This window comes from Sphaerodactylus townsendi, linkage group LG01 (genome assembly GCF_021028975.2).
Source record: "Sphaerodactylus townsendi isolate TG3544 linkage group LG01, MPM_Stown_v2.3, whole genome shotgun sequence".
Taxonomy (NCBI): domain Eukaryota; kingdom Metazoa; phylum Chordata; class Lepidosauria; order Squamata; family Sphaerodactylidae; genus Sphaerodactylus; species Sphaerodactylus townsendi.
This window is the reverse complement of record NC_059425.1, coordinates 13,181,404-13,205,776: the sequence shown is the minus strand read 5'-3', so window position 1 is coordinate 13,205,776 and position 24,373 is coordinate 13,181,404. Positions and strand designations below refer to the sequence as shown.

Sequence of the window (24,373 nt, the reverse complement as noted above, 5' to 3'; positions counted from 1 at the left end):
GGTTGGAGGAAGCGAGGCTACCAGGCTGGGACCTGGATAGATTATTATAAGCTCTGAACACCTTATTTAAGGTAACTGCAATGTTGTTGGGAACTAGCGGGAATAACTATTTATTTATTTATTTGCTAGCAGTGGCGTAGGAGGTTAAGAGCTCGTGTATCTAATCTGGAGGAGCCGCGTTTGATTCCCAGCTCTGCACCCTGAGCTGTGGAGGCTTATCTGGGGAATTCAGATGAGCCTGTGCCACACATGCCAGCTGGGTGACCATGGGCTAGTCAAAGCTTCTCGGAGCTCTCTCAGCCCCACCTACCTCACAGGGTGTTTGTTGTGAGGGGGGAAGGGCAAGGAGATTGTAAGCCCCTTTGAGTCTCCTGCAGGAGAGAAAGGGGGGATATAAATCCAAAACTCTTCTTCACTCTCTCTCTCTATATTGTAAATGTTAGAATTAATTGTTTCAGGGCTGTGTGTGTGTAATTGGTGAGAGTTCTTTTGGGGACCTTCATCCTCTCAAATCCAGTACGCCCAGCCTCTGAGCCGCCCACTTGCAGGAATAAATGGACTTGGCGTTATCGGACTGTAATTAGAGGGACATGAAATGAAACTTAAACAGGGCCTTGAATTGTTAAGTCTTAATTCTTGTTGAGTGTTATTTGTTAAGGAAAAGTAAACAATTTTGTTAAAAAAATCAGTTGTTGCAAAACTCCCTCCAAGTTCTGCCCCACTGAACCCACAAGCTGAGGTTGCACACATAGGGTCTGAAGCGGAGACCTTTTGCATCATGCATCATGAGTCCTTTTTAACTAGAGGTGCCGAGGATCGAACTTGAAGCCTTCCGCATGCTCTCCCACTGAGCCATGGCCCCTCCCCTGGTCCAAATTCTCTGGCTGAGAAACAATCAACCAAGAAGTTGGTTATCTGTGTTATCTACAGGATGGGGCTGGCATTTAAGTGGAGGGCGGTACACAAGTATGATAACTAACTAAATAAATAAATAAATAAATAAATAAATAAACCATCTTATTACTACTAAAATCCTCTCTCTTTGCAAATTTGAAGGAAGGAGAAAGATCACACTCTTTTGTTACAAAAAGCCTTTTAATAGATGCCATCCAACGTGCCTAAAAGCAACATCAGTACTGTTCAAGTCTTTCATTATTATGCCAAAGCTCCACGATGCCCGCTCAGGAATCCAGTGGTTTCCAAACACGGGGCCAGGTGTAGGTGAGGTGAGGCAGCGGGTCAAATCTTCGGGAAGCTGGCCATGTTGGCAATCCCACAGGCGTTGTTCTTGTCCCGGGCCATCAGGATATAACCCTTGTCACCCCAGGACTCTCCCCAACTGTGAGGTGAAATGCAAGACAGACAAGAACAGGGTATTAGTGCTTCTGTAATGTTCTTGATGAGTAGCCACGTTAGCCTGTCTGTTGCAGTAGAATACAGCAAGAATCCAGTAGCCCCTTAAAGACCAACAAAATTTCTGGCAGAATATGAGCTTTGGCCAGTCTGAAGAAGTAAGAAGAAGAAGAGTTGGATTTGTATCCCCCCTTTCTCTCCTGTAAGAAGACTCAAAGGAGCTTACAAACTCCTTTCCCTCCCCCCCCTCACCGCCTATACAGTTTACTCCAGAGGAGAGCTTCTTGAAGCAATGTGGGTTATCTCCCAATCTCTTTTTAGTCTGGAGTGATTTTTGCTTATCTGAAACTACCTTCCAGCTGACCTTGTTCCTCTGCAGTTTGATTTGCTTCAAATCAAATTTCAAATTCAAATCCAGCAAAGCTAAATTGTCCAACTGCAGCTGAATTTGTGTACTGCCCCTCCCTATATAGGCTTCCTACATAGCTCGAACAGAGGTGGCAACATACTATAAATCCCTCCCCACTTTTTGCATTTTTGACATATCATGTCTAATACCTTTTTTGTGTGTTCATTGTTTCTACTTTCTGTAATGCTAGTCCTAGAGTAAGGGACTTAACCAGAGGTGGGATCCGGCAGGTTCTCACCAGTTCCCGAGAGTGAGTAACTAATTATTTGTGTGTGCCGAGAGGGGGTTACTAATTGGGTCCGCTTTTCCATTTCCACACCCTCGCCTCCCCAAGGCCTTTGAACGTGAAGGTTCCATATAGCAATTGCAACTAATAATGTAACTCCCTGAACTGGGTTAATCCCTTTCAGGTACTGCAATTCTTTGATTCTCAGCCTTTCGTACCTTTTATCTCAGCAGTCTCTATCAAAGAACCTGTGCGTTTTACCATTGCTGTGTTCAGATTTGTGAGTTGGGGCATTTTCTATAATGTGATGATGATTTAGAAATGACCTGGTGCAAAAAAAATTTTTGGGGTCGTGATGGGGTGGCTGCCCATGGGGGGGGCATCCAACTCAGGTTTTGCCCAGGGCTCAGGTTTGCCTAGGTATGCCTCTGCCCTTTTTGCTGAGGGGGGGCTGGCGAGGGAACCTGTTACTAAAATTTTTGGATCCCACCACTGGTCTTAACCTGTGGTCAACTCTGGAATTCTGTGGTGGGCGCAACCACAAAATGGCTATGACGGGCGGCAGAGCCCACCACGGAACGGCTGATAGGTAGTGGAGACAGCTACAGATGGTCAGAAAGTGAGGCCATGCATAATTCTAATTGTAACTCTTCAACATTTCAGGTAGGAGGCCTGTTTAACAGGATGCCTTTTGAAATGAACATATTGCTTTTAGAATACTTTCTTGCATGCACACACAGTGACAGTGTATGCACTGATGCAGTGAAGATCCTTTGTGGCTGGGTTTGCAGCTGGTGTTGAAGCAACTGTTAAAAAAATCTGCACAGCCTATCCGATTTCCAGAAGCCTTGCTGGGCAAAGCCCAACCTTGCCTGGCCAACTTTCTAAAAACACCTGGCCCCGCCCGGAAAGGTGTCGGTGGATGTGCCCACAAGCACATTGTCGGGGACCCGTGTCCTAGAGCACAGCTTGTTAGATTTCTGATCCCTTTTGACTGCAGTGTTTCACACCATGTACTCCAGTATTCCACTTCGATTCTCAGTGAGAAAGGAGAGCTGTAAACAGACATGCAACCACAAAATGCCAAAGGTTACCTGTTTTTGACGATCCAGTATTTTATGCCTTTCTGGGCGCCATAGCCCACAACCAGGACGCCGTGGTTGAGTTTTTTGGAACTACAGTCCTTGTCATAATATACACCTGAGAGAGGAGGAGAGTCGGAACCTGTCATTCCAGGTACCTGGGAATGGAGAAACTCCACAAGAGCCCAGGATTACAAACAAGTAGCTAGAAGGATTGGGGTTAATTTACTCAATAGGAAGTTTCCATGGAAGGTCATTGAAAGGGCCAGAGAAAGAGCAGGTGATATACATAGAGACACTTTATTCACCCCTAGAGTGAAACAAAATACACAGAGGATTCATATGTCATTTGAGTATGCAGAGCTGAGTGGAAAGATAAAAATCTATTGTAGCCAAATATTGGCCACTGGCACAGGAATTACCTGGATGTATATTAGCCCCTAGGATAGGGCTAAGAAAGACACGTTCTTTGGGCAATAATTTAATGAAAGCAGACTTTGGTGGGAGGACCATGAAATCACCAGTCAATATGGTTATTTTAAATGTTATCATTGTATAGTGTGTAAACATGCATGGGAATGTAAGGAGATTAGCTTCCCAGACAGAGGGTGGTTCAAAACATTGAAGCATTTTCCCCTATATATAGTGAATGCAACTTGTTGTATATAGGTAAAACATCTAGGGAAATACGTGTTAGAATTCTAGAGCGTCTGTCAAGAATTCGCAACAAAGAACAAGGAGCTCCTCTGGTGGACCACTTTTGGGCAAACAACCACTCACCTGAATCCCTGAAATTTACAGTAGTAGAAACAGTTGCTACTGGGGACTGTTCAGTGGATATAAGAAGAAAATCAAAACAAAGAGAGGCAAGGCTGATTTTTGAATTAGGAACAACATTCCCACAAGGACTCAATTCTACAGTTAACTACTCAGCATTTCTCTGATTACAGCTGCGACTACAGCTGGGAACAATCAACTAGTATATACTGTGGAAACTCCTCTCGCACGAGATCCTGATATCCAGGGAGAAGGCCTATTTGGTAACTGTACTTGTTTGTTTTGAAAGGCATTTGACTACTTTTGAAAACGTTTAGAATAAATAAATTTAGAATTTATTCCTCATCTTTCTTCCCCCTCCTCCCCCCCCTTTTTTTGCTCTTATAGAAGAAGAGCCATTTAAGTGAAAGTTCGGAAATTATGTGGGTGAATCTTCACAATGAAAAGTGTTATTATTATTCATATGAAAATTTAGGTTTAATATTGAATAATAGGAATGTTTTTTTAATGTTTTATTTTTTTTTATGTAGCTTAAGGAAAAACAGTTGCGCTCCTAGAGGAGTAAGGAAAGAAAATACTTTGTACAACAATTGCAAGTGCATATGGGAGGGTTCTCTGGGTTTTTTTGTTAATTATATGGAAATGAAAGGATAAGACAAGAGTTTTATATATTGATACTTGTTTTTGTATTGATACTTGTATATTGATACTTGTATTTGCTGCCACCGGAGGTGGTGATGGCCACTAACCTGGATAGCTTTCAAAGGGGCTTGGACAGATTTATGGAGGAGAAGTTGATTTATGGCTACCAATCTTGATCCTCCTGGATCTCAGATTGCAAATGCCTTAACAGTCCAGGTGCTTGGGAGCAACAGCAGCAGAAGGCCATTGCTTTCACCTCCTGCATGTGAACTCCCAAAGGCACCTGGGGGGCCACTGCGAGTAGCAGAGAGCTGGACTAGATGGACTCTGGTCTGATCCAGCTGGCTTGTCTTGTGTTCTTATGTACATTTCAGATTGGCTTGACAAAGGACTGTCGAAATAAAAACCTAATCTAGAGGTTTTATAGTCATACTTGATGGTGTATTTACCTGTGGAATTGTTTTTGAACCTTTTGAAATTATCATTTGTGATAGAAAGATATTATTGAAATGATACTCATTTAGTGAGTTGGAGTACGCATTGGTGTAATATCTGTGACAGTTCCCAGCACCATCGGGGGAAAGGATTTATAGTTAATGTGAAGGCTTCCAAGTGCGCGGGGAAAGGAAGGACGCACAGGCAGGCATTGCCAATTGGCCATGCTGGCAGGGGCTGATGGGAATTGTAGTCCATGAACATCTGGAGAGCCACAGGTTGCAGACCCCTGGGTTAGGTGGTGGTGACAGAGTACCTACCAGTTGCAAACGTAGGCCAGTATCAGCGTCACATGAAGATGTGATATTATCGCATCCCTGATGATCATGGGGACACTCTGACATTTGGGCAAAGACTCTATGGTAGAAGCCATTTTTACCATAGTTTTGCCCAAGTACCAGAGTCCCCTGTGATCATTAGTGACATGACATTACTCCTAGAAGTGATGTCAACACTGGCCCCTGTTTGCAGCTAGTAAGTCCCCCCTAGGGTCAGCTCACAGATGAATGGAACCCCAGAAGGCCGTAGCCAGGTTTAGGAGGGCTCTGGACAGGCAGTGCCTAGGGCCCCCCCCTCTTCCTCTGACCATCACTAGGACCCCAGATCATGCCTTCCTTTCAGTCCACCCACATCCCCGCCTGCCTGTGTGTCCTTCCTTTCCCCGCCCACTTTAGAAGCCTCTACATTGACTATAAATCCTTTCCCCCGATGGTGCTGGGTGATCTGTGCAGATGGGAACATCACCACTCTGCCTGCCAAAAGTGGCACCGTTGTACACTCCCAGTGCATCCTTTCCTGGAAGCATATGGTTGGGTGGTTCTTCAGGAGAGGGCCTTCCCAGAAACCCAGCACCCTGGCAGCTGCCACACCTCAGGGTACGGTAATGCCGTCCCTGACCGTGTTTGCAAAATACAGAGCAGGGTCTGGAAACCACTGGACCCTTCCAACCATAGAAAGACGAAAACCTCTACGGTCAGCTCCAGACAGCGCTGGTTGGGCACCTGTGAGAAAGGATCAGGGCTGGCATCAACGCACCTTGAGGTGGGGTAGCGGCTGGGATCCAGGGCTTCCGGCAGGGCCCACTGCTGCAGACTCCCTTCTCACGCATCTCCTGGGACGCCTGCCCTCATGCCTTTCCACTGCCTGTTTGTGAGTGCTTTGTCTGTGTGCTCCCAGCTGCACATACTGCCTGGTTCTGCTGGAGGAGGGCATGTGACGTGGGTGTGGCTCTGCTAGCTGTACCCCCCGCCCCCGGGTAGCATCCTAAAGGAAAGGGGATGCAGGCAGTGCAGGCAGATGTGTCTGCAGGTGGTGGCAGTACTTGCGAGTAGGCAGAGAACCCGAAGGAAGAGCCAGTGCTCCCAAACAAGGAGGTGTTTTTTTTTTCAAGGGTTGCGTTCCGTGTCCCCCATTGCAGGGGACTGTCTCCTAGGTTTGCCTGTTGGAACAAGCTACTTCTGCGTGCCTGGACACTGGGGGGCACTGTGTATCTCACTCTAACTGTGATGTTGCCTCTCTTGTTTGCCCTCCTTGTCTGGTCCAGGAGACCGCCCACTAATTTCCTTTCTTCCCCATGCTGGTTTCACTTCTGTCCTAGCCTTTGACCCGAGCGCATGGTCAATGGCAGCCTGCCACAGTGGGGCTTTCCCACTGTAGCGTTCTCCTTACCCGCACACGCGTGATGGCGCGTTAGTTGTGCCCACTTGTTGTAGGGAAAGTAATCTCTTTAGACTAGGGTTTCTTTTTATCTACCTTTTTCCTGGAACAAAGCTGTGAACTGGAGATGCTTGAATAAATGTAAGTTTTAACTTTTACTTTTATCTCTTGGGAAGTTTCTATAAACTGCACCCACACACACTACTGGGCAGATTCATGACTCTAAACTAAATCTAACATTGCCGATCCCTGCTCGGGGCCTCTCCAAGCCCCCTCCTCCCAGTACTGTTCAGTCAGCCGGCAGGGGGACTTACTAGCTGTGGAAGGAGGCCAACGTTGACACGACAACATTACTTCTGGCAGTGACATCATCAAGTCACCAACAGTCACGGGGACACTCTGGCATTTGGACAAAACTCAATGGTAAAAATGGCTTCTACCACAGAGTTTTTGCCCAAATAGCAGAGCGTCCCCGCAATTGCCGGTGGCGTGATGACATCACTTCCGGAAGTGGCATAAGCGCATTGACACTGGACTCCGGATACAGCTAGTAAGTCACCAGCCATCTCCATCCTCTGCATTTGCCAAGGAGTATTTGGCAACCTGTCTCTCTACTTGGTTCCCGGCATCGATCAAACGAAACAGGCGGAACTAACATGCCAGGTCTTTCAGAGAGGAAGTTTCCTTGCTTTCTTCCTTCCTACACACCTTTTTGATAGAGTTGGAAAGTCTCCAAGCTGGCATCGACGCCCACACAGACTGGGCCAATCTCGGCCACAGCCTTCTTCAGAGCCTTCTCGTCTCCTTTGGGGATCTCCACGAAGTCCCGGCACGTGGCAGCCTTGCTTCTTGGGTCGTACTTGCAACTTTTTTCCTGCAGAACAGAAAGTGGAAAAATCTCCCAGAAAGCATGTTGGATCATGCAAAATAATAATAATAATACAGTGGGGTTAGCACGGAATCCAGTGTTTGTTTCCTTGATCATCCAAAACACCTTCCGATCCAGAGACAGTTTCATACTCTCCTCTCCCTCTTTTTGTAGGACAGGGCAGCCTTTCACTGGGTGGCCCCCAGATCTCCCGGAGTTCTCTGGAGATCTTCCAGAGTTACAACTGATCTCCAGAGGAGAGAGAATTGTCAGGGAGAAAATGGTGGCTTTTGGAGGGTGGGTTTGTGCCTTGCTGAGGTTCCTCCTCTTCACAAACCCCACCCTCTCCAGTCTGACCACCCAAACCTCTAGAAATTTTCCAACCTGAAGTTGGCAACACTAATGAGGAGCGGAGAAGGGCCTTTTAGGGGTGGAGCTTACTAGGCCAGGCAGCAACTACCAAAGGGAGGGCTTTGGTGGAGAGGTAAGGTTTTTTTCTGTGGACTTACTGCCCAAGCGGGACAGGCCAGGTGCAAATTCTTGGCCTTTTTTGGATGGCATAAAGATAACCGGGACAGGCGGGCGGCCGGCCCTGCGTGTGCACGCACGGATACACGTGCAGCCGCAAGAGCACACTGCCTTCTGGGGCGCTCCTGTTTCCCGCCCTGTCACAGGCCTTTCACAGGGTGGGAAACGGCAGCGTCCCAGAAGGCCGTGCGCTCCTGCGGCTGCACGGGAGGCTGCCGCACTGCCTTGCGCCCCAGAAGGCAGTGCGGCAGCCTTCCAAAACCCGGGACATTTGAAAAAACCTGCAGGATGTGGGACAAGTTGTTTCAAGGCGGGACTGTCCTGCCAAAAGCGGGACGTCTGGTCAGCCTACATAAAGAACTCGGAAAAATTCTGGTGGACCAGGCCAGTGGTCCACCAGGTCTAGCATCCTGTCCCACACCATGGCCAACCTGGAGATCCAACAACAGAAATACGACTTTATTTTCCAAAGTGTACTGCATTAAATAATGATTCTCCAAAGTTCTACGAATCTTATAACAAAAAAAAAGTCTTTCCTTTAAAAGTCTTTCTTTTTCTGTTTTAGGGCCCTGTTGAAGTTTACCACAAAGCAAAACCAGAGTCGTGTCCCAAAAACCCCTCCTCCAGACAGAAGCACCTGTGCTAAGTGCAGCAGCCCTGGCAGAGTTCAGTTGAGACTCGGTTTCTCCGCCATCCGCCAGCGGTCCTTGATCGTAACCGGAGTGCGTCTCTTAAAGTTATATGCCTGGGAAATAGCTTTCCAGTTCCCTTCACCATACTTCTTCACGCCTGCCCTGAACCACTTAGTTTCTTCCTCGGTCCACATCTTTTTTGGGGGGATCCCTGTTTGATGGAAGTGATGACGTTCTGTCTCCCGAAAGAAGATGCACAGTCCAAGAGCTCGCCCTCCCCGGTCCAGGTCTCCTCGTCTTCTTGTCTATGGTTGAACTACGCAGGGATTGTCTGTCTGAGGCCAGGGGAGACCCTCGGGACACTCCAGGAGGCTCTGCTGTTACCACGTGCTCGTCAGTTGCTCCCTCTGGGTCCAAGACAAGGCCCTCTTTCCTGCTTCCTTCCGTCCTCATCACTGAATCGCACCAAAGCCTCTGGCCTTTCTTTCTCCACGCCTCTGGCCGCACTGGATCTTTCTAAGGACTGGTCCTTTGTTGTTTTGGCCAAACCAGCTGCTTCCTCCCTGTTCAGAGAAAACTTCCTCCGTGTGCTCTGAAGCTGCGGTCTCCTTGCTGGCTGCTCCCGAGAGATTGAGGCTGGGTGCCTGCGCAGCAGCCGAATTCTGTTGTGCCGTCTGAAGGGCTCAGAGTCTTCCAGAGAGTCTTCCAAACACGTAAGCGCTTGTTGCTGGAAGTCCAAGTGGGTTCCTCTCCTGGATGACGGTCTACAAGGCCAATCTGGTGTCTTCCGGTCCTGCAAAAACCGCATGTTCAGAAGCTGGCTGGCTTATTCGAACTTCTGGTTGTTCCACACAGGCAGTAACAGCATCCTCCTTGATTTTTCTAGTCAGGTTCTTTATGACTGCCTCATCTAGCTGGTGCTCCGTCTTCGGGGTCTCCAGAAAAGCAAGTGCACTTTCAAAAGGTGTCTTCCCAGGCTCTGCATCAGTGATGAAGCCATTGAGGATGTCGCACCGCTGGCAGAAGTCGCATGACTGTCTGCCACGTCTTGGGGGTGAGACCTTAGGAGTATGCAAGCCTCCTGTGGGCCTCCCAGCGCACCACTGCCTCGTTCAGCGCCCGCACGCCTCCACCTCCAGTGCCAGCATCATCAGTTAACCGCTTTGGTCAGGTCCTGCAACCTGAGGGCCTTGAGGGAGTCAGAGGCGTAGCTATTAAGGGACTGGGGGTGCGTGTTGCCCAGGGTGCTTGCCTGGGGACAGAAAATCACCCCTGTCCAACCCCTGTGCCCCCTGCCCCCACGCGGTGCCTCCCCACAGCGCCCCCCATGGGGCCCCCACACACACTTGCCTTTGATAAACAGTGCAGGCTTCAAATAAGTTCCTTTGTAGTTTTTGTTCATCTTTTGGAGTAATGTACCATCTATAAAACATCCTGTATCAGTTTTCCCTCAAAGTTTGACAAGTTGTAAATTTGGTATTTTCCGTCCATAAGGATTCCCATTGTTGAAAGGATATTTTCTCTTGAAAAATTTGCATCCATTTTATCCTACATCCTTTGACTTGTTCCATTTCAGTGTTGTACTGAAGTAACAGCTTATATATTCTTCCTGTACAGGCTGCCTTTGTTGTGTAAATTCCTTTTTCAAATTCTGTCATTTCTCTTAATACTCTTTCAGTTGCTTTCGGTTCTCTTTGTCTAAGCAATCTGAGTATGTAATCATCATTTAGGGCAGGGGTAGGGAACCTGCGGCTCTCCAGATGTTCAGGAACTACAATTCCCATCAGCCTCTGTCAGCATGGCCAATTGGCCATGCTGGTAGGGGCTGATGGGAATTGTAGTTCCCTGAACATCTGAGAGAGAGTCGTGTTTATCAGGATTCCCTACCCCCTGACGAAGGTCTACAGAAATTCCCTGGAGAAACCTAAGGATTATATTTTGGTTTCTAGATTGGAAAACCAGGGAATACTGAGCGAATTGCCCTTTTTGAAAATAGGAATAATAACGGCGTAAAGCCAAGTCTCTGGTATGATCCCATAACGATCTACAAGAGAAAAAAGATGGGCCAGTGGGCGAGACCACCAGTGGGAATATTGTTTCAATAACTCTGCCATTGGGACCAGGAGCTTTTCCTGGTTTTAGTTCACGTATTAATTCTTCAACGACTCCTGCCTTAACAGGGGGCCAGTCAGGAAACTTGTTTATTATGTTTTATTTATTTATTTATTTTATTAAATCCTTTTCTATACCGCCTTCCCTCAAGGGTTTCTCATAGGGCCGGTAGTCCATCAATTATATAAAAACAGTTAAAATCCATTTCACACCCAATCCCAGAAGTTAAAGAAACCATTTATAAATTATAAAAAATTCAGGTGGCGTATTAAAATTTGTTTCCCCTTCCCCATTCTCCTCTTGCAACCCACAGGAGGCCAGATATTTTAATCACAGAAGTGTGGTGTTATCCCGGCTGGTTAAAATGCCTGGCGGAGACAGGAATCAGCTTACAGGTGCCCTGCAGAGAACTCTGTATACCCGCAGGGCCCTGATCTCACTTTGGGAGCCTTGTTCCCACCAGGTAGGGGCCAGGGTCGAATTTGGTAGCCTCCTGGCCCTTGTAGAGGCCAGCCGGATCACTCTCTTTGGGGCCAGGGATCACCAGGAAGGTCCGCCTCACGAGTGAGGCTGAGGGGCTCTGGCAGTAGCGACATAGGGAGAGACGGTCCCTGTAGTTATGCTTCTAGTCCAAGGCTGGCACAAATAGCTTTAAAGCTGTCAAAACCAGGAACTTGGAACGCATGTAACCGGCACTTAGATCGGGCAGCCAGTGGAAGTTGGCGCTGGTACAGGACTGGAGTAATCCGGGTCCCTAATAGATAAACCCCTGTAGCAACCTGGCTGCCGCATTTTGCACGATCTTCAATTTCTGGATCATGGCTAAAGGTAAGCCCGCGTACAGCGAGTTACAGTAGTCTAACCTAGAGGTGACCGTGGTGACTATGTTATTATCAATCAAGTTTAAAGGTTCGCTGGAGACATTAAATACTGAGCCATGATAGTCCAGATGCGGGGAGGAAGAGCTGGGAGCTTATAGTTGATATTTAGTGTTTAGGTATTTTGCAACGGCATGCCAAAAAGATTTCCCATTTTTGGATTTTAGGGAAATGGTTAGTTTCCAATTGTTTTGGTAAAAAAGTTTTTTTTTAAAGAAGGATTTTCCTTTGGTAAATTGTGTTTTTTTTTTTTTGGTTTAGGTAATTTTTAAAGGATTCACAAATCATTTTGATTTTACAGGAATTGTTTATATAGGGCTCTTCAAACAAAAAATAGTCTCCCCATGACATATCTGGTATCCTATCTATTAAATGATCTTTCCTCTGAGATAACACTAAGGTTGCCTACCTTTTAGTCAAGTGATAGAAAATGAAAGACTAACACATCTGTCCTGAATTACTTGATTTAAGTATCCAACTATTTTGCCGTATAATCGAGGACTTTAGCCGAAGAGATAAATGAAAGTCGATCATTTTAACAGTTCTGATCTTAATTAGTCGATTTAGCTATTTAAATGTTTTGTCGTGTGTTTGCAGACTTGTATATATAGTATTTTAATATAACTGGGTCATTGGTTACTGCATTATTTTGTATCTGTCTATATGACTATCGTATGTAATATTTTATATAATATGCCTAATAAAGGCCATACTGTACTGTACTGCTTTCAGTTCCCCTCTTTCTCTTGAAACTCTTTGGAAATATACTAGTCATTCTATTTCTTTTCCTTCTCTTTCACCACTTGCCATGATTTCATTTCCCCATGAATATTGATCATTTCTGTGCAAATTGCGCTATCATTGCTCTTTTTCACATTTGTATCAGAAGTGGGATCCAGCAGGTAGTCTGCAACAGGTCTTCACCAGCCCCCCCCAGCACAGGTGCAGTAGGTTACTCCAGGCTATTTGTGTGTGCCGGGGCAAACCTGAGGTTGGATGCCCACCCCCCCCATGGGTGATTTTCCCACCACGACTCCCCGAAAATTTTTTTTTTGCCTTAGCATGGTCCAGCCCCTCCTCTTCAGCAGTAGCCGCAGAATCCTGAAACAGTCTAGCAGGAGGTGCCCCAACCGCAGCGGCAAAATCGGCAGCCTGCGCCTGGCGCATGCATTCATTTTCCGGCTTGATACAAGGACCCGGTAAGATAAAAGGCAGCTAAAGGCTGTGTCAAATGTGCCATTGTGCCACTGCCTAACCCGAAATGCCTGCCACGCCCCAGTTCATGCCCCTTTCCTGGTAGTCCCATTGCTATTGGAACGCTTCACGCCAAAGCAGTTTGCCTCTCGGGAGGCAGGCATGGAGGTGGAAAAAGCTGGACCCACTAGTAACCCCCCCCCTCTCGCACACACACAAAATACTAGTAATCCCACTCTTCAGAACCATGGGAACCTGTTACTAAAATTTTTGGATCCCACCACTGATTTGTATTCTAATAAGCTTCAGTTGGAGACTTTAATGGTGATACTGGATAGCTTAATCTTTTGCATGTTATTGCTCAACTGTCCAAAAGTCCTCTTATTACATGCACATCTTTTGTGTTTCTGCTTTCTCTTGTTCATGTTTTCTTTAATTTTCACAATTTCCTGGCTTCTTTCTTGAACACTTTGCTTAATTTCCACTATTCCCATTGCGATCTCTTGTCTTATATTGTGAACTTCTTTTTAAAATACTTCTCCCGTGTTTTGCTGATTGTTTGATTTGAGGAGTTGTTGCTTGAAGTTGAGAAATTCCCACAACATTTTTTGAACTGTCTTGAATATCTTGTTCTTCCACTTCTGGTTCTTCCCTCCTCTTTTTGATGAATTGCTGCCTTTATCTTAAATCTGTTTGTTTTCTTTTGTGCGATTAATTTATGCATTTTTTTCCATATACTATCAAACAGAACAATCAATCAACTGGCCAAATATTTTCAAAAATATTTTCAGACCGTTTGTTAAAACCAACCATCTATATTTTCCTCTTTCAATCCAAAATGGGAAGTTTAAATCATATCCAGATTCCAAGTTCAAAACACAATACAGTCAATAAATGAACTTTGCAGATCCACAGACGAGAAAAGTGCCCATGTAGGTGAGTTAAGAGAGCAGGTGCATTCTAACTGAACCAGGCTTGATTCCCTGAGCTCTGCTGCTGAGCTGTGGGAGGCTTATCTGGGGAATTCAGATTAGCCTGTGCAACTCCCACACACCTGCCAAGTGACCTTTGGCTCCTTTGAGCTCAATTAAAATGGGAAGCTGCTCAAGTATCCAGATTCCAAGTTCAAAACACAATACAGTCAATAAATGAACTTTGCAGATCCACAGATGCAGGAGCAGCCGTGGCATAAGAGGTTAAGAGCTCGTGTATCTAATCTGGAGGAACCGGGTTTGATTCCCCAGCCTCGTCAGCCTGAGCCGTGCGGAGGTGCTTCATCTGGGGGGAATTCAGATTAGCCTGTGCACTCCCACACATGGCCAGCTGGGTGACCTTGGGCCAGTCACAGCTTCTTTCGAAAGCTCTCTTAGCCCCCACCCACCTCATTACAGGGCAGTGTTTTACAGAGTGAGGGGGGAAGGGCAAGGAGATTGTAAGCCCCTTTGAGTCTCCTGCAGGAGAGAAAGGGGGGATATAAATCCAAACTCTTCTCCTTCTCCTTCTCCTGCAAATGCCTTAACAGTCCAGGTGCTCAGGAGCAGCAGCAGCAGAAGGCCATTGCTTTCCCATCCTGCACGTGAGCTCCCAAAGGCACCTGGTGGACCACTGCGAGTAGCAGAGAGCTGGACTAGATGGACTCTGGTCTGATCCAGCTGGCTTGTTCTTATGTTCCTCCTCCTCCTCCTCCTCTCAATTGGCAGCTCCCAATGCAGGGGAGCGTGAACAAGCCAAATTCCACAGCTCAACGCATGCCGTTTGCTTCCACATTGTAGAGTGGCGTGAAAAGAGAAGAAGTAGAGAGAAAAATAATTGCTTAGCTTTTCAACTCCCTGGCCAAACACTGACAAGCCGGAAAGCCTGTGATTCCCTGCAGCTCCACTAAGTTTGAAAACTTTGTTAAAGCCTGTTTTTGCACCAACTCTCTCAGTTTCAGGCCCTTCCCCCACTCACCTTTTTCCGAGGGTTGCTGCGTGGCTTAACCCCAGCACGCCGCAATTCCTGGTAGCGCTACCAAAGTTCCCCAACACCCTCTCGCTTCCAGTGCAGGTTCATCGTGCTACGCCATTTCAAAAGGCTTCAGGAATTACTGGCGTGCTGAGGGGGGGCTGAGGAGAGGCAGCGTCCCGGACGGCTAAGCGCTCGGGCCTCTGAAGTGGGGAGTGCAGCTGGACCCCACGCTACTTGAGAGTAGCGCGGGGCTTAAAATAAGTGGGGAAAGGGCCTCAGATATCCGCTTAAGGGAATATTTTGAAACTTTCACTGATTTCGAAGTTTCTCTGTTCGTATCATTCATCCTTAAGATCCTTTTTTTTTTGCCCATGGAAAAAAAAAGAAACAGAAAATAAGGTGAGAGGAAAAGGGATCAAAAGACGCCTCGATGGGAGGCAGCCTCTTTAAGCAATTTCGCTGGCACTCACCCGCCAATCTGGACGATATCAAGAGCTTGCAGGCTTTTTCGTCTGGGACCACAGAGCTCTCTACCTGTCACGTTTGGTTCCCAAAACAAGGGAGATGGGAGGGGTGAGCAAAAACGTACACCTCCAACCAGTAAAAAATGTCCTTCAGAGCTGCATAGCCCGGAGCCTCCAGGCAGATGCGTACTGGAGGGAAATGGCGCCAGTGGTGCACCTCCTGCCCGGCACCTCCCCATCTCCGCACCCCACTTTACCACCTTTGCAAGGCAAGGCAAGTTTGAGCGGCTCCGATGGAGGTGGGGGGACTGGCAGAAGCAGTGCCTGCCGGAGCCGCCCACCGCCAAGCCATGCCCCCGGCCACCCTGCAGGCCAGCTCTTGCCCTCCCCAGGGAGGCTAGGAGGGCAGGGCTCGGTGGCACGCAGCTCGGGTGGGTGCTGTGGAGGCAGGCTGGCTCCTGCCCTTCCCTGCCTCCTGGGTGGGTGAGCCAGCCTGCGGCTGCAGTGCTCAGCTCAGCCAGTGAGCGGGGCCCTGGCACGGGGGGAGCTACTGGGCACCGGTGGGGCCACTGCATCGCAGGTGAGGCCTGCCCCCCCTCCCGTGACTGATCGGCATGCACCCGTGCCTTCAGGAGACTAGATCTTTCAAGGCACCATATTCCCTGGATGTCCCATCTCACTTGTTTTACATTCTGCCTTACAATTCTTCTGTGTTAATGACCTTTGCTGACATTTTGTGACTTTGATGAGGACTCTGTGTTATCACATACTACAAACTGCCTTGATGACTTACTCTAGGTGTGGGTATAACGTTCCATGAAGTCACAAGCTTATGGCAACCCTGTAGGGTTTTCAAGGTAAGTGCATAACAAAAGTGGCTGGTCATCGCCTTCCGCTGCATGGTGGTCTCCCATCCAAGTACTAACCACAGCCAATCCTGCTTAGCTTCTGAAAGCTGATAAAGTCAGGCTAGCTTTTCCCATCCAGCACTGTAGAGGCAGTGTATTGCATTGATAAAACTGGTAAGGGATTGTCATGCCCTTTGCCTTAAGCCCTCAAGGCCATTTCCTCCTCAAGTTCAGTTCTGGGTCCCGAGCACTTCCTGGAGGAGATAGAAAGTGCACAATAGGGGCAACGAGGAGTGACTTGAGGTGGGACCGGTTCCTCCCAAGGAGAGGCTGCTGCTGTTGGGGCTCTTTAGCTGCATATGAGAGATCGTCTGAGGTGGGATACGACTGGAAGTCCATAAAATATGCATGGTGTAGGAAAATGCCGGACAGAGAGAAATTGTTCTCTTTCTCACACAATACCAGGAACCAGGGGGCATTCATTGAAAATGCTGGGGGAAAGAATTGACCAACAAAGGAAACACTTCCTTCACTAACGCGATTGTATTTTAAATATGCTGCCACAGGAGGTGCAGGAGGGCCACCAACCTGGATATTACAGCCTTTTGATGACCCTTCTGACAGATTTATAGGGTCGTAGGAGACGCCTCTGTATGGTTACCAATCTTGAACCTCCTTGAACTGAGATTGCAGCCGACATAGGGGGGGATCAGGGTGATCGTGGGGAAGCGCCCAAAGTCAGGCTGCATAGCTCTTAGCCATCCAGCACTGTGAGCCTCCCCCCAAAGGCACCTGGGGCCAGCTCACAGAGTAGCAGAGAGTGCTGGACCAGATGGACTCTGGTCTGATTCAGTTGGCTTGTTCTTATGTTCTTATGTATACATTGATAAAATAAGCCAGCCTTCACATAACACTAAACATCAGGGTTGTGTTAAGAGCTGAACACACACGAAGCCGCTTCCTACTGAATCTGCCCCTTGATCCATCAAGGTTGGTAACGTCTACTCAGACTGGCAGCGGCTCTCCAGGGGCTCAGGCGGAGGCCTTTCACGTGAACTGCCGCCTGGTCCTTTCAACTGGAGATGCTGGGGATTGAACCTGGAACTTTCAGCAGACCGAGCAGATGTGCCACCACCGGACCATGGATCCCCCCATGGCGTTAGCCTTATATTGAGGGTTCTTACCTTGCCAATATAGGGATAGGAATCATCTGAACTAATGCCTTGGTTCTCCTTTATATACTTGAAGGCCTTGGTCATCAAGCAGCCCTTGCAGCCATCACAACTGCTGGCACAGTCGACCAGGTTCTGGGGGGGTCATTGAGGGTTCAGCAATCCTGCCCGCCTTCCTCTTCTTGAGTTGCCCTTCCAGGGCCCCCACAGAGCTAAAAGCCCAGCAGGATCCGCATATGCCCTGCCAAGGAAGATTGAGGGTGAACCCCGTGGAGAAACCACTGCCAGGGTCATTTGTTCCACACCTGGACCTCATGACACTCAACATATCTGTTCCCCCCAAGGAGGCTGCCTGCTGTAACCTGAATGAGTTGCTGCGCAGGTTTTGCCTCTATTTTTGGTGCGGCTGTGATGGTCTGTTGTTTCTCTGCATAGGCCGAATCATTCCACCACTTAGTGCTGGGAATGTGGCAGTCAGCCGCCCACAAAGGGGGCTGTCTGCTGGGTCTCTGCATGAGTTGCAGCCCTGGCTGTAAAGATGGTGCTCTAGTCCAAGAGTCGCTTATTTTGGTCTAAGATTGGATTTAGATTGAAGCCACCTGAAGACAAAACACTACAAGCATGATTAAAGGAGATTCATCAAAACTGTGCAAGAATACCAGCAAAAGAACACTGGCAATGAGGAATAAAATAATGATTAAAGCATAAAAAAGGTGGAGAGCTAAATGTTATGGTCAGAAGATTAGAGGTGACCAAGGTCTGTTGTCCAATCAAATTCATGCCTGGTGATCTAAGACACTCGCACAACTATTCCTGACAGGTGAGCTTAAGGGTCAGTGTGAGATAACAAAGTAGGATTTATTCTGCAGCTATAAACCCTCCTTTCTCATGGTAGCACAGAAATAATTTCATCGGATTAATTAATTGGAATGTGCTGCTATGATTCTCTGGCTTTGACAAGCAAGGGAGTCCCATTTAAGACCGTATTTAACTCCCAGAAACTGGTCCCTTTTCAGTTTCTAAAAGTTAGAGCAGTGCTATGTTACAAGCACAGTTAAATTTCACTTTATTGTTTGAACGTAAACCTTAAAGCCTGAACCAATGTTTGAAAGAACGAGAAACTGTACAGAGGAACTCAGTTCCTTGACACTGGCTTTGCTTCATCCGGGGTGAGAAATTTGCTGTGGCTGTATCATTTCACCTGTCCTCAGAGTAGGAATTACCTGTCCTCAGAGTAGGAATGTCCAGGACATTGATTCACAGGGGAAAAAAAGAGGAGAATCAACTTTTCTGAAGTTGGATACGTTTTAAAACCAGTTTTGTGTATTCCGCACTTGCGTTATCAACCTAAGTTCGAGCTGCGTTCGACCTAAGTGCTCCGCACAACCACTGGAATCGACGTGGTTTTGTACCAGCTTCGCCCCGTTTAATGGTCAAATTTCTGACTCCAGTTGGGAACTACTACTACTTTCTTTGTGGGAATCTCGACGTCGAACTCAGCTCGCATTCCAGTAAAGTCGCGAGGAATCTCTGGGTGCCAAGAGTCCCCCCATTCTCAGCCAATCACAGCTGAGTGTTTGAACAGGCATCGCGCATTAGCTGGCCAATCAAAAAAACGCCACCTTTCATCCCTCCATTCCTGTGGCAGTTTTTTTTAAATAGCGCATGATTATTAAGGGATAGAAGCGGAACATGGCCGTCGTGGAACAGTATGCCAATCGAACGGAGCTGGCGAAGAGCAGGCACAGGATGATTCAGCACTTCGGCTCGAGCTGGGATCAAGCTGGTTGCAGCGGGAACAACAATATGAAGCTTCGACCTAGGTTAGTACCCTTCTCAGGGAACTGGCTCTAACCTATTTTTACCGTGGTAGCGGAATCGCCTTCAGAGTGAACCACTTTCCTCGAAAGCGTCAATCAGGGGAAAAAAGTCCACTAAACTGCCAGGAGCACTGAATGACTAAAAGCGACCAGCAACCCAACTGGCAATCATGCGTGAAATCTTCCAGCTAACAAATGTCCTTACACAGAAATCACCTGAAAATATGGCTGACGCATCCAGCTGCAGGAGCTTAGGGATAACAAGAGGAACTGGACCTGATTTCTTGACAGGGTAGTGGACGTAGCCTTTCTCTCTGTAATCTATGGAGTCAAGTTCCACGCTTTGTCTGGTCCGGCATGTACAGTGTATTGTTACTGGGCTTTATCAGATGAGAAAGAAGCATTTTGAGGTCCGGTCATCTTCTGCACCACCTCTTAAGCTTGTCTGGATGGGAAAGAAAAGGAGCACATGGATGCCTTCTAACTTCAGAGAAAAGGGCAGAGTGTCCCTGGGCAGACCTTATCACCTGATCTGCATGGCCCAGGCTAGGCCAATCCTCGACAGATCTCAGGAAGCTAACCAGGGTCAGATGTGGTTAGTCCCTTGGATGGGAGGAGCCACCAAGAAAAGTCCAGGGTTTTTAGCCACGCGAGAGGCCGCCAGCAATATGTGCAAACCACCTCTGTTTTTTCTCTGTGCTGACCTGGATGATCCAAAGCTAGCCTGATCTCGCTAGATTCTTGGAAACTAAGCGGGTCCATTTGCTCATATTACTTGTGCCAGATGAGTGACCACCTCAAAGAAGTCCAGAATTGCAAAATGTATAAAGGCATATCTAATAGTTGGGGAAATGCCAAAACACGAGGGACCCTTTTTTCATAAAGTGGTGGCTATGAACAAAGGCCTAAAATCCTTTCTTTGGGACATGGAAATACAAAAGATACTGAAAATAACAATGGAGAAAAACCTGAAGTTCTTCTATTGGGACTAACGGGAGATGACATATCCCAAATCCATATGGACTGCTTTTCAATGCGCTTGTATACTCCTGCAAGGACATTGTATGTGCAGAAATGAAGAGATGAAAAAAAAAAAATACCAACAAAGGGAAAGATTGGACACAGAAGGTCACAGAATATTCCAGAAATCGCAGAAAAATCAACAACTTACTTGATCAAGGGGCGGTAATACAGAAAATTTTTCATAGGAAAACTGGAAACCTTTTTTACAGACTCACCTTTTGAAAAAAAAAAAATATGAGTAAAAGGGAAAATGATTGCAGGATTTGAGGTTGAAAAGATTGAGCACTTTGACTGTGTGTTCCTGCCATGTTAGGGAGTTGGATTTGTATGGCCCTTGGGGTCTCTTCCTTAACTCTATGATCAGAGGTGGGATCCAGCAGGTTCTCACCAGTTCCCGAGAAGTGGAGTTACTAATTATTTGTGTGTGCTCGGTGAAGGGGTTCACTAATTGGTCTCGCTTCTTCCATTAGAAATTCCATTAGGTCCAAAAAAATCATAAAAGTCCTTGTTGTCTCCTGTGTGGCTGGTTAGCTGAAGGTGGAAGAGCCAGGGATAAATTCTCCCCTGTTGGGCTGTTTTAAAACCTGTTGACATTAGAAATAGGCCGTTCAAGTTCCTTGTTTAAAGGAAAGTATCGCTTCTTTGGATTTCTAGGAAACAAAATGAAGTATTTGAAAAGTATTAAGAGCATTTGACGGAGGCAGTCAATTAGAGTGGAGAAGGCGTAGTTGTTTCTGTTGGGAGTAGACAATGGGACTTGCTATAATGAGTTTAAATTATGGACAGAAAGATACCAGCTGAAATAAATTGTGAACTTTTACAGTAGAGTTTTCTTTACAGTAACAGAGAAATTATTAATGCTCCCGCCCGGAATGCCCTCGGTCCACACCCCGGCCATGCCCTCGCCTAGCCCCATTGGCGCTTACGCCACTGTTTGAATCCCACCACCATGGGAACCTGTTACTAAAAATTTTTGGATCCCACCCCACTGTCTATGATTCTATGATACACCAGCAGCCACAAAGGGCAATACTGCATTAAAAAGGATGAACAGCTCCATCTCGATATGTTGAGCACATGGTGCTGCCTTATATACTGAATCCAGGGTCTTATACCTTTATCCAGGGTCTCCACTCTCTGGTAAAGGCCTTTCCACACCACTTTCAACCTGAACGCATTACTTTTAAGGATGTATGCAAAAAAATATCCACCACTTTCCTTTTTGGGCCAAGAATTCATCAAAGTTAAAATCTAAGGTCTCCTTCACCCAAAAGCGAAATAGCCACCCATGAGTCCCGTGATATATGGTTCTGGACAAGCTGTCCTCCTTAGAAGATCAGATCCACTTACCATATCGCCCCAGGGAGTTCATGGCCATTTTGAAAGTCTGTTTTCCCAGGAGATATTCCTAGGTTGTGGCTGCTGATATATTTTTCTGAGGTTTTTCTCCCAGTTTGAGTCTTCGAAATTCTCGGCCCCTCACTGTCAGACACAGACAGAGCCAGCTTGTAGAGAGTTAACAGCAGGTGGACTCTAATATGAAGAACCAGGATTTGATTTCCCCCTTCACTCCTCCCACATGGGTGGTGCAATCTTATCTGGTGAACTAGATTTATTTCCTCATCTCCTACATTCCTAAGTAATGGGAGACCTTGAGCTAGGGAGTTAGGGTTAGGGTCACAGCTCTGTCCTGGGAACTCTCTAGCCCCACCTGCCTCACAAGGAGTCTGTTTGGGAGAGAGAAAGAAGGAAATGAGTTCGTTAGCTGGCCCTTTGGAGTCTCCCTACCAGGAGGAAGAGAAGGGGGGGGGGGGAGTGCGTCTTCTTCTTCTCCAACTGTTAAGAGCTTCAGTAGAGTTGGATCCAGAGGTGGGAATCCAGCAGGTTCTCACAGGTCCCTCGAGAGTAAGGTTACCTAATTATTTGTGTGTGCCGAGAGGGGGTTACTCATGGGTGATTTTGCCCACGCATTTTTTGCCTTCGATTCGCCTCTCCTCTCAGCAGCAGTAGCGCACAGAACTTGAAAGCAGTCTAGCAGAGGGAGGTGCACCGGCGTCGCGTGGCAGCCTCCGCCTGCTTCGCGTATTCGCTTCCGCCCAAGGAATGAGCGCGAACTTGGCTGCGTCCTTGCACACAGCCCCACCCAGGAATGCCCCACCCCTGGAATGCCCAGCCACGCCCCGTCGTGTCGTGCCCGCCCAGCCCCCATTGGCTGGCTACACTACAGTTTGAATCCCACCCTCACCATGGGAACCTGTTACTAAAATTTTTGGGATTCCACCATTGGTTGGATCCTGCAGAACACAACTGCACAATGCAATCCCACAACTGCAGAACAAATCTCTGATAGCCACAGAGATGGATTCTGGGGCCAGAAAGCTAAGCTAATACTTATTGTTATGGAATCAATCTTGGTCATTAGGCCTTTCCCCACTTGTTTTGGCCCTCCGCTACTTGGAGGAGAAGTAAGCGGGGTTCCCTACGTCGCTCCTCATCACAGAGAAGCGGCGCATTGAAACGCGAAAGTCGCCTCGAGAGCTGCAGCTGTAAAGCAAGCCCCCTCTCAGCTGCCATGTGGGCATCCCAGAAGCTCTTCTTAGCGAGCAGCTTTTGATGGTCTCGCCAGAAGCGCCGAAGTGCGTGGGGATGGCCGGGCGATAAGCAGGCTAGATGCTGCGGCTGAGAGCAGCAGCGTGGCATAGAGGGAACGGCGTAGAGTGGGGAAAGGCCCATTGTCAGGGAAAATAAAAAACTCTGTTAAATCACAGCAAAGGGCAACTGGCGCCTGGCTTTATTGCCTCCTCGCAGCAACAGGGAGAATAACACCAGCACTAATCCATTGGACCCTACGCTGTTGCCTGCGTCACCGTTTGGCCCTTGTGGGGCCTAGATCACTGGCCACGGCCTCGCCTGCTGGCAGCACCTACCTAGCCCCGGACTATGGACTTCTCTGGGGCTGGAGTGGAGAGTGATCTTTGGGAACATACCAAGAGAGACAGTCCTTCACGGTAAACGCTGACCCAGACCATGTGGGGAAGCTTAGTATATAAAGGCCTTCATTCAAGACATGCAGAATAATGCACTCTCAGAACTGCTTTCAGTGCTCTTTTGAAGTTGTGTGCAGAATAGCAAAAAATCCACTTGCAAACAGTTGTGAATAGTGGTTTGAAAAATGCATTATTTTATCGTGTGCGGAAGGGGCCTAATACAAAGAACAACTTTAATCCCACCAGTGCTCCTCCACCAAGAAGCCAGCGAGCCGGGCAGAGCAAAGACCGGGTATTTATGCAACTGCCGTGAGGATCCCGCGTATGACCCTCCCTGCTGTATTCCTGGACGAGCTGGAGGCTTCTGAAGAAGACCCAAGGGTAGCCCTGCCCAGAGCAAACTGCAGTAGTCTAGCCCTAGAGGTCACATGGAACACTGTAGCTGGATTCAACTGGGGAGAGATAGGGCACCAGCTGCTTTGCCTGGCGTAGGTGGTAAAATGCCACTTGAGTGGCGAGCGCGTGGCATGTGCCACCTGAGACCATTGATATGGGAGGCATCTAGGAGGCACTCCTGGAATGACTGACTGATTGGCAGGCTTCGGGGACGTATGACCCCATATGTCCAGAGTGGTGGCAAACCTTTGGCCTCCAGATGTTATGGACTACAATTCCCATCAGCCCCTTCCAATTGGCCATGCTGGAAGGGGCTGATGGGAATTGTAGTCTATGGAACATCTGGAGTGCCAAGGTTCACCACCACGGACATATACTATGGAAGCTCCGTCCCTGGAGGAGAGGGTGGGAAAGGTTTCAGTGATTGCCGTGTTGGAAGTCATATATAAACCAAACCAAACAAACTGTGCAACATTATCCACAACAACGCACAGTACCTTGCTATGCGTATTCCTTTCTCTGTGTGTCATCTCTCCAGAGTTTCCACGGTGAGTCCAGCACCTTGTTTAGAGTGATGCCGGCCTCTGAGAGAGGCAGGAGGGCAACTAAGAGCGTGATCCGGGCCACATGCTGGAATGGAAAGAGACTCAGTCGGTGAGGACAGGGAATCAGCAGCGTGAAAGGAGAGCCGACACCCCTCAACCGGACAGCCAGTCAGTGGAGGAGAGAGGGACAGAGGATGCGCTCATGGCAGGGTCTCCCGTGGAGTGCGTGGCATCTCTCTCTGGCCCACTGGCCCAGCCTCAGGCACAGTGGAGTCAGGCAAGAGCAGAGGTAGAGGATGGTCCCCAATGCTGGTCATGC

General features: G+C 47.8%; 1 protein-coding gene across 1 annotated transcript; it reads right to left on the bottom strand.

The window, feature by feature from the left end:
* Window positions 1-1,108: 1,108 nt before the first annotated feature.
* Window positions 1,109-22,859, bottom strand: LOC125436656 (cathepsin K-like). The gene is given in 8 exon segments (XM_048503860.1): window positions 1,109-1,339; window positions 3,083-3,188; window positions 7,349-7,514; window positions 17,296-17,430; window positions 17,432-17,524; window positions 19,375-19,444; window positions 19,480-19,537; window positions 22,610-22,859. Coding segments are annotated over 8 exon segments (978 nt in total). The 3' UTR covers window positions 1,109-1,239.
* Window positions 22,860-24,373: the final 1,514 nt, after the last annotated feature.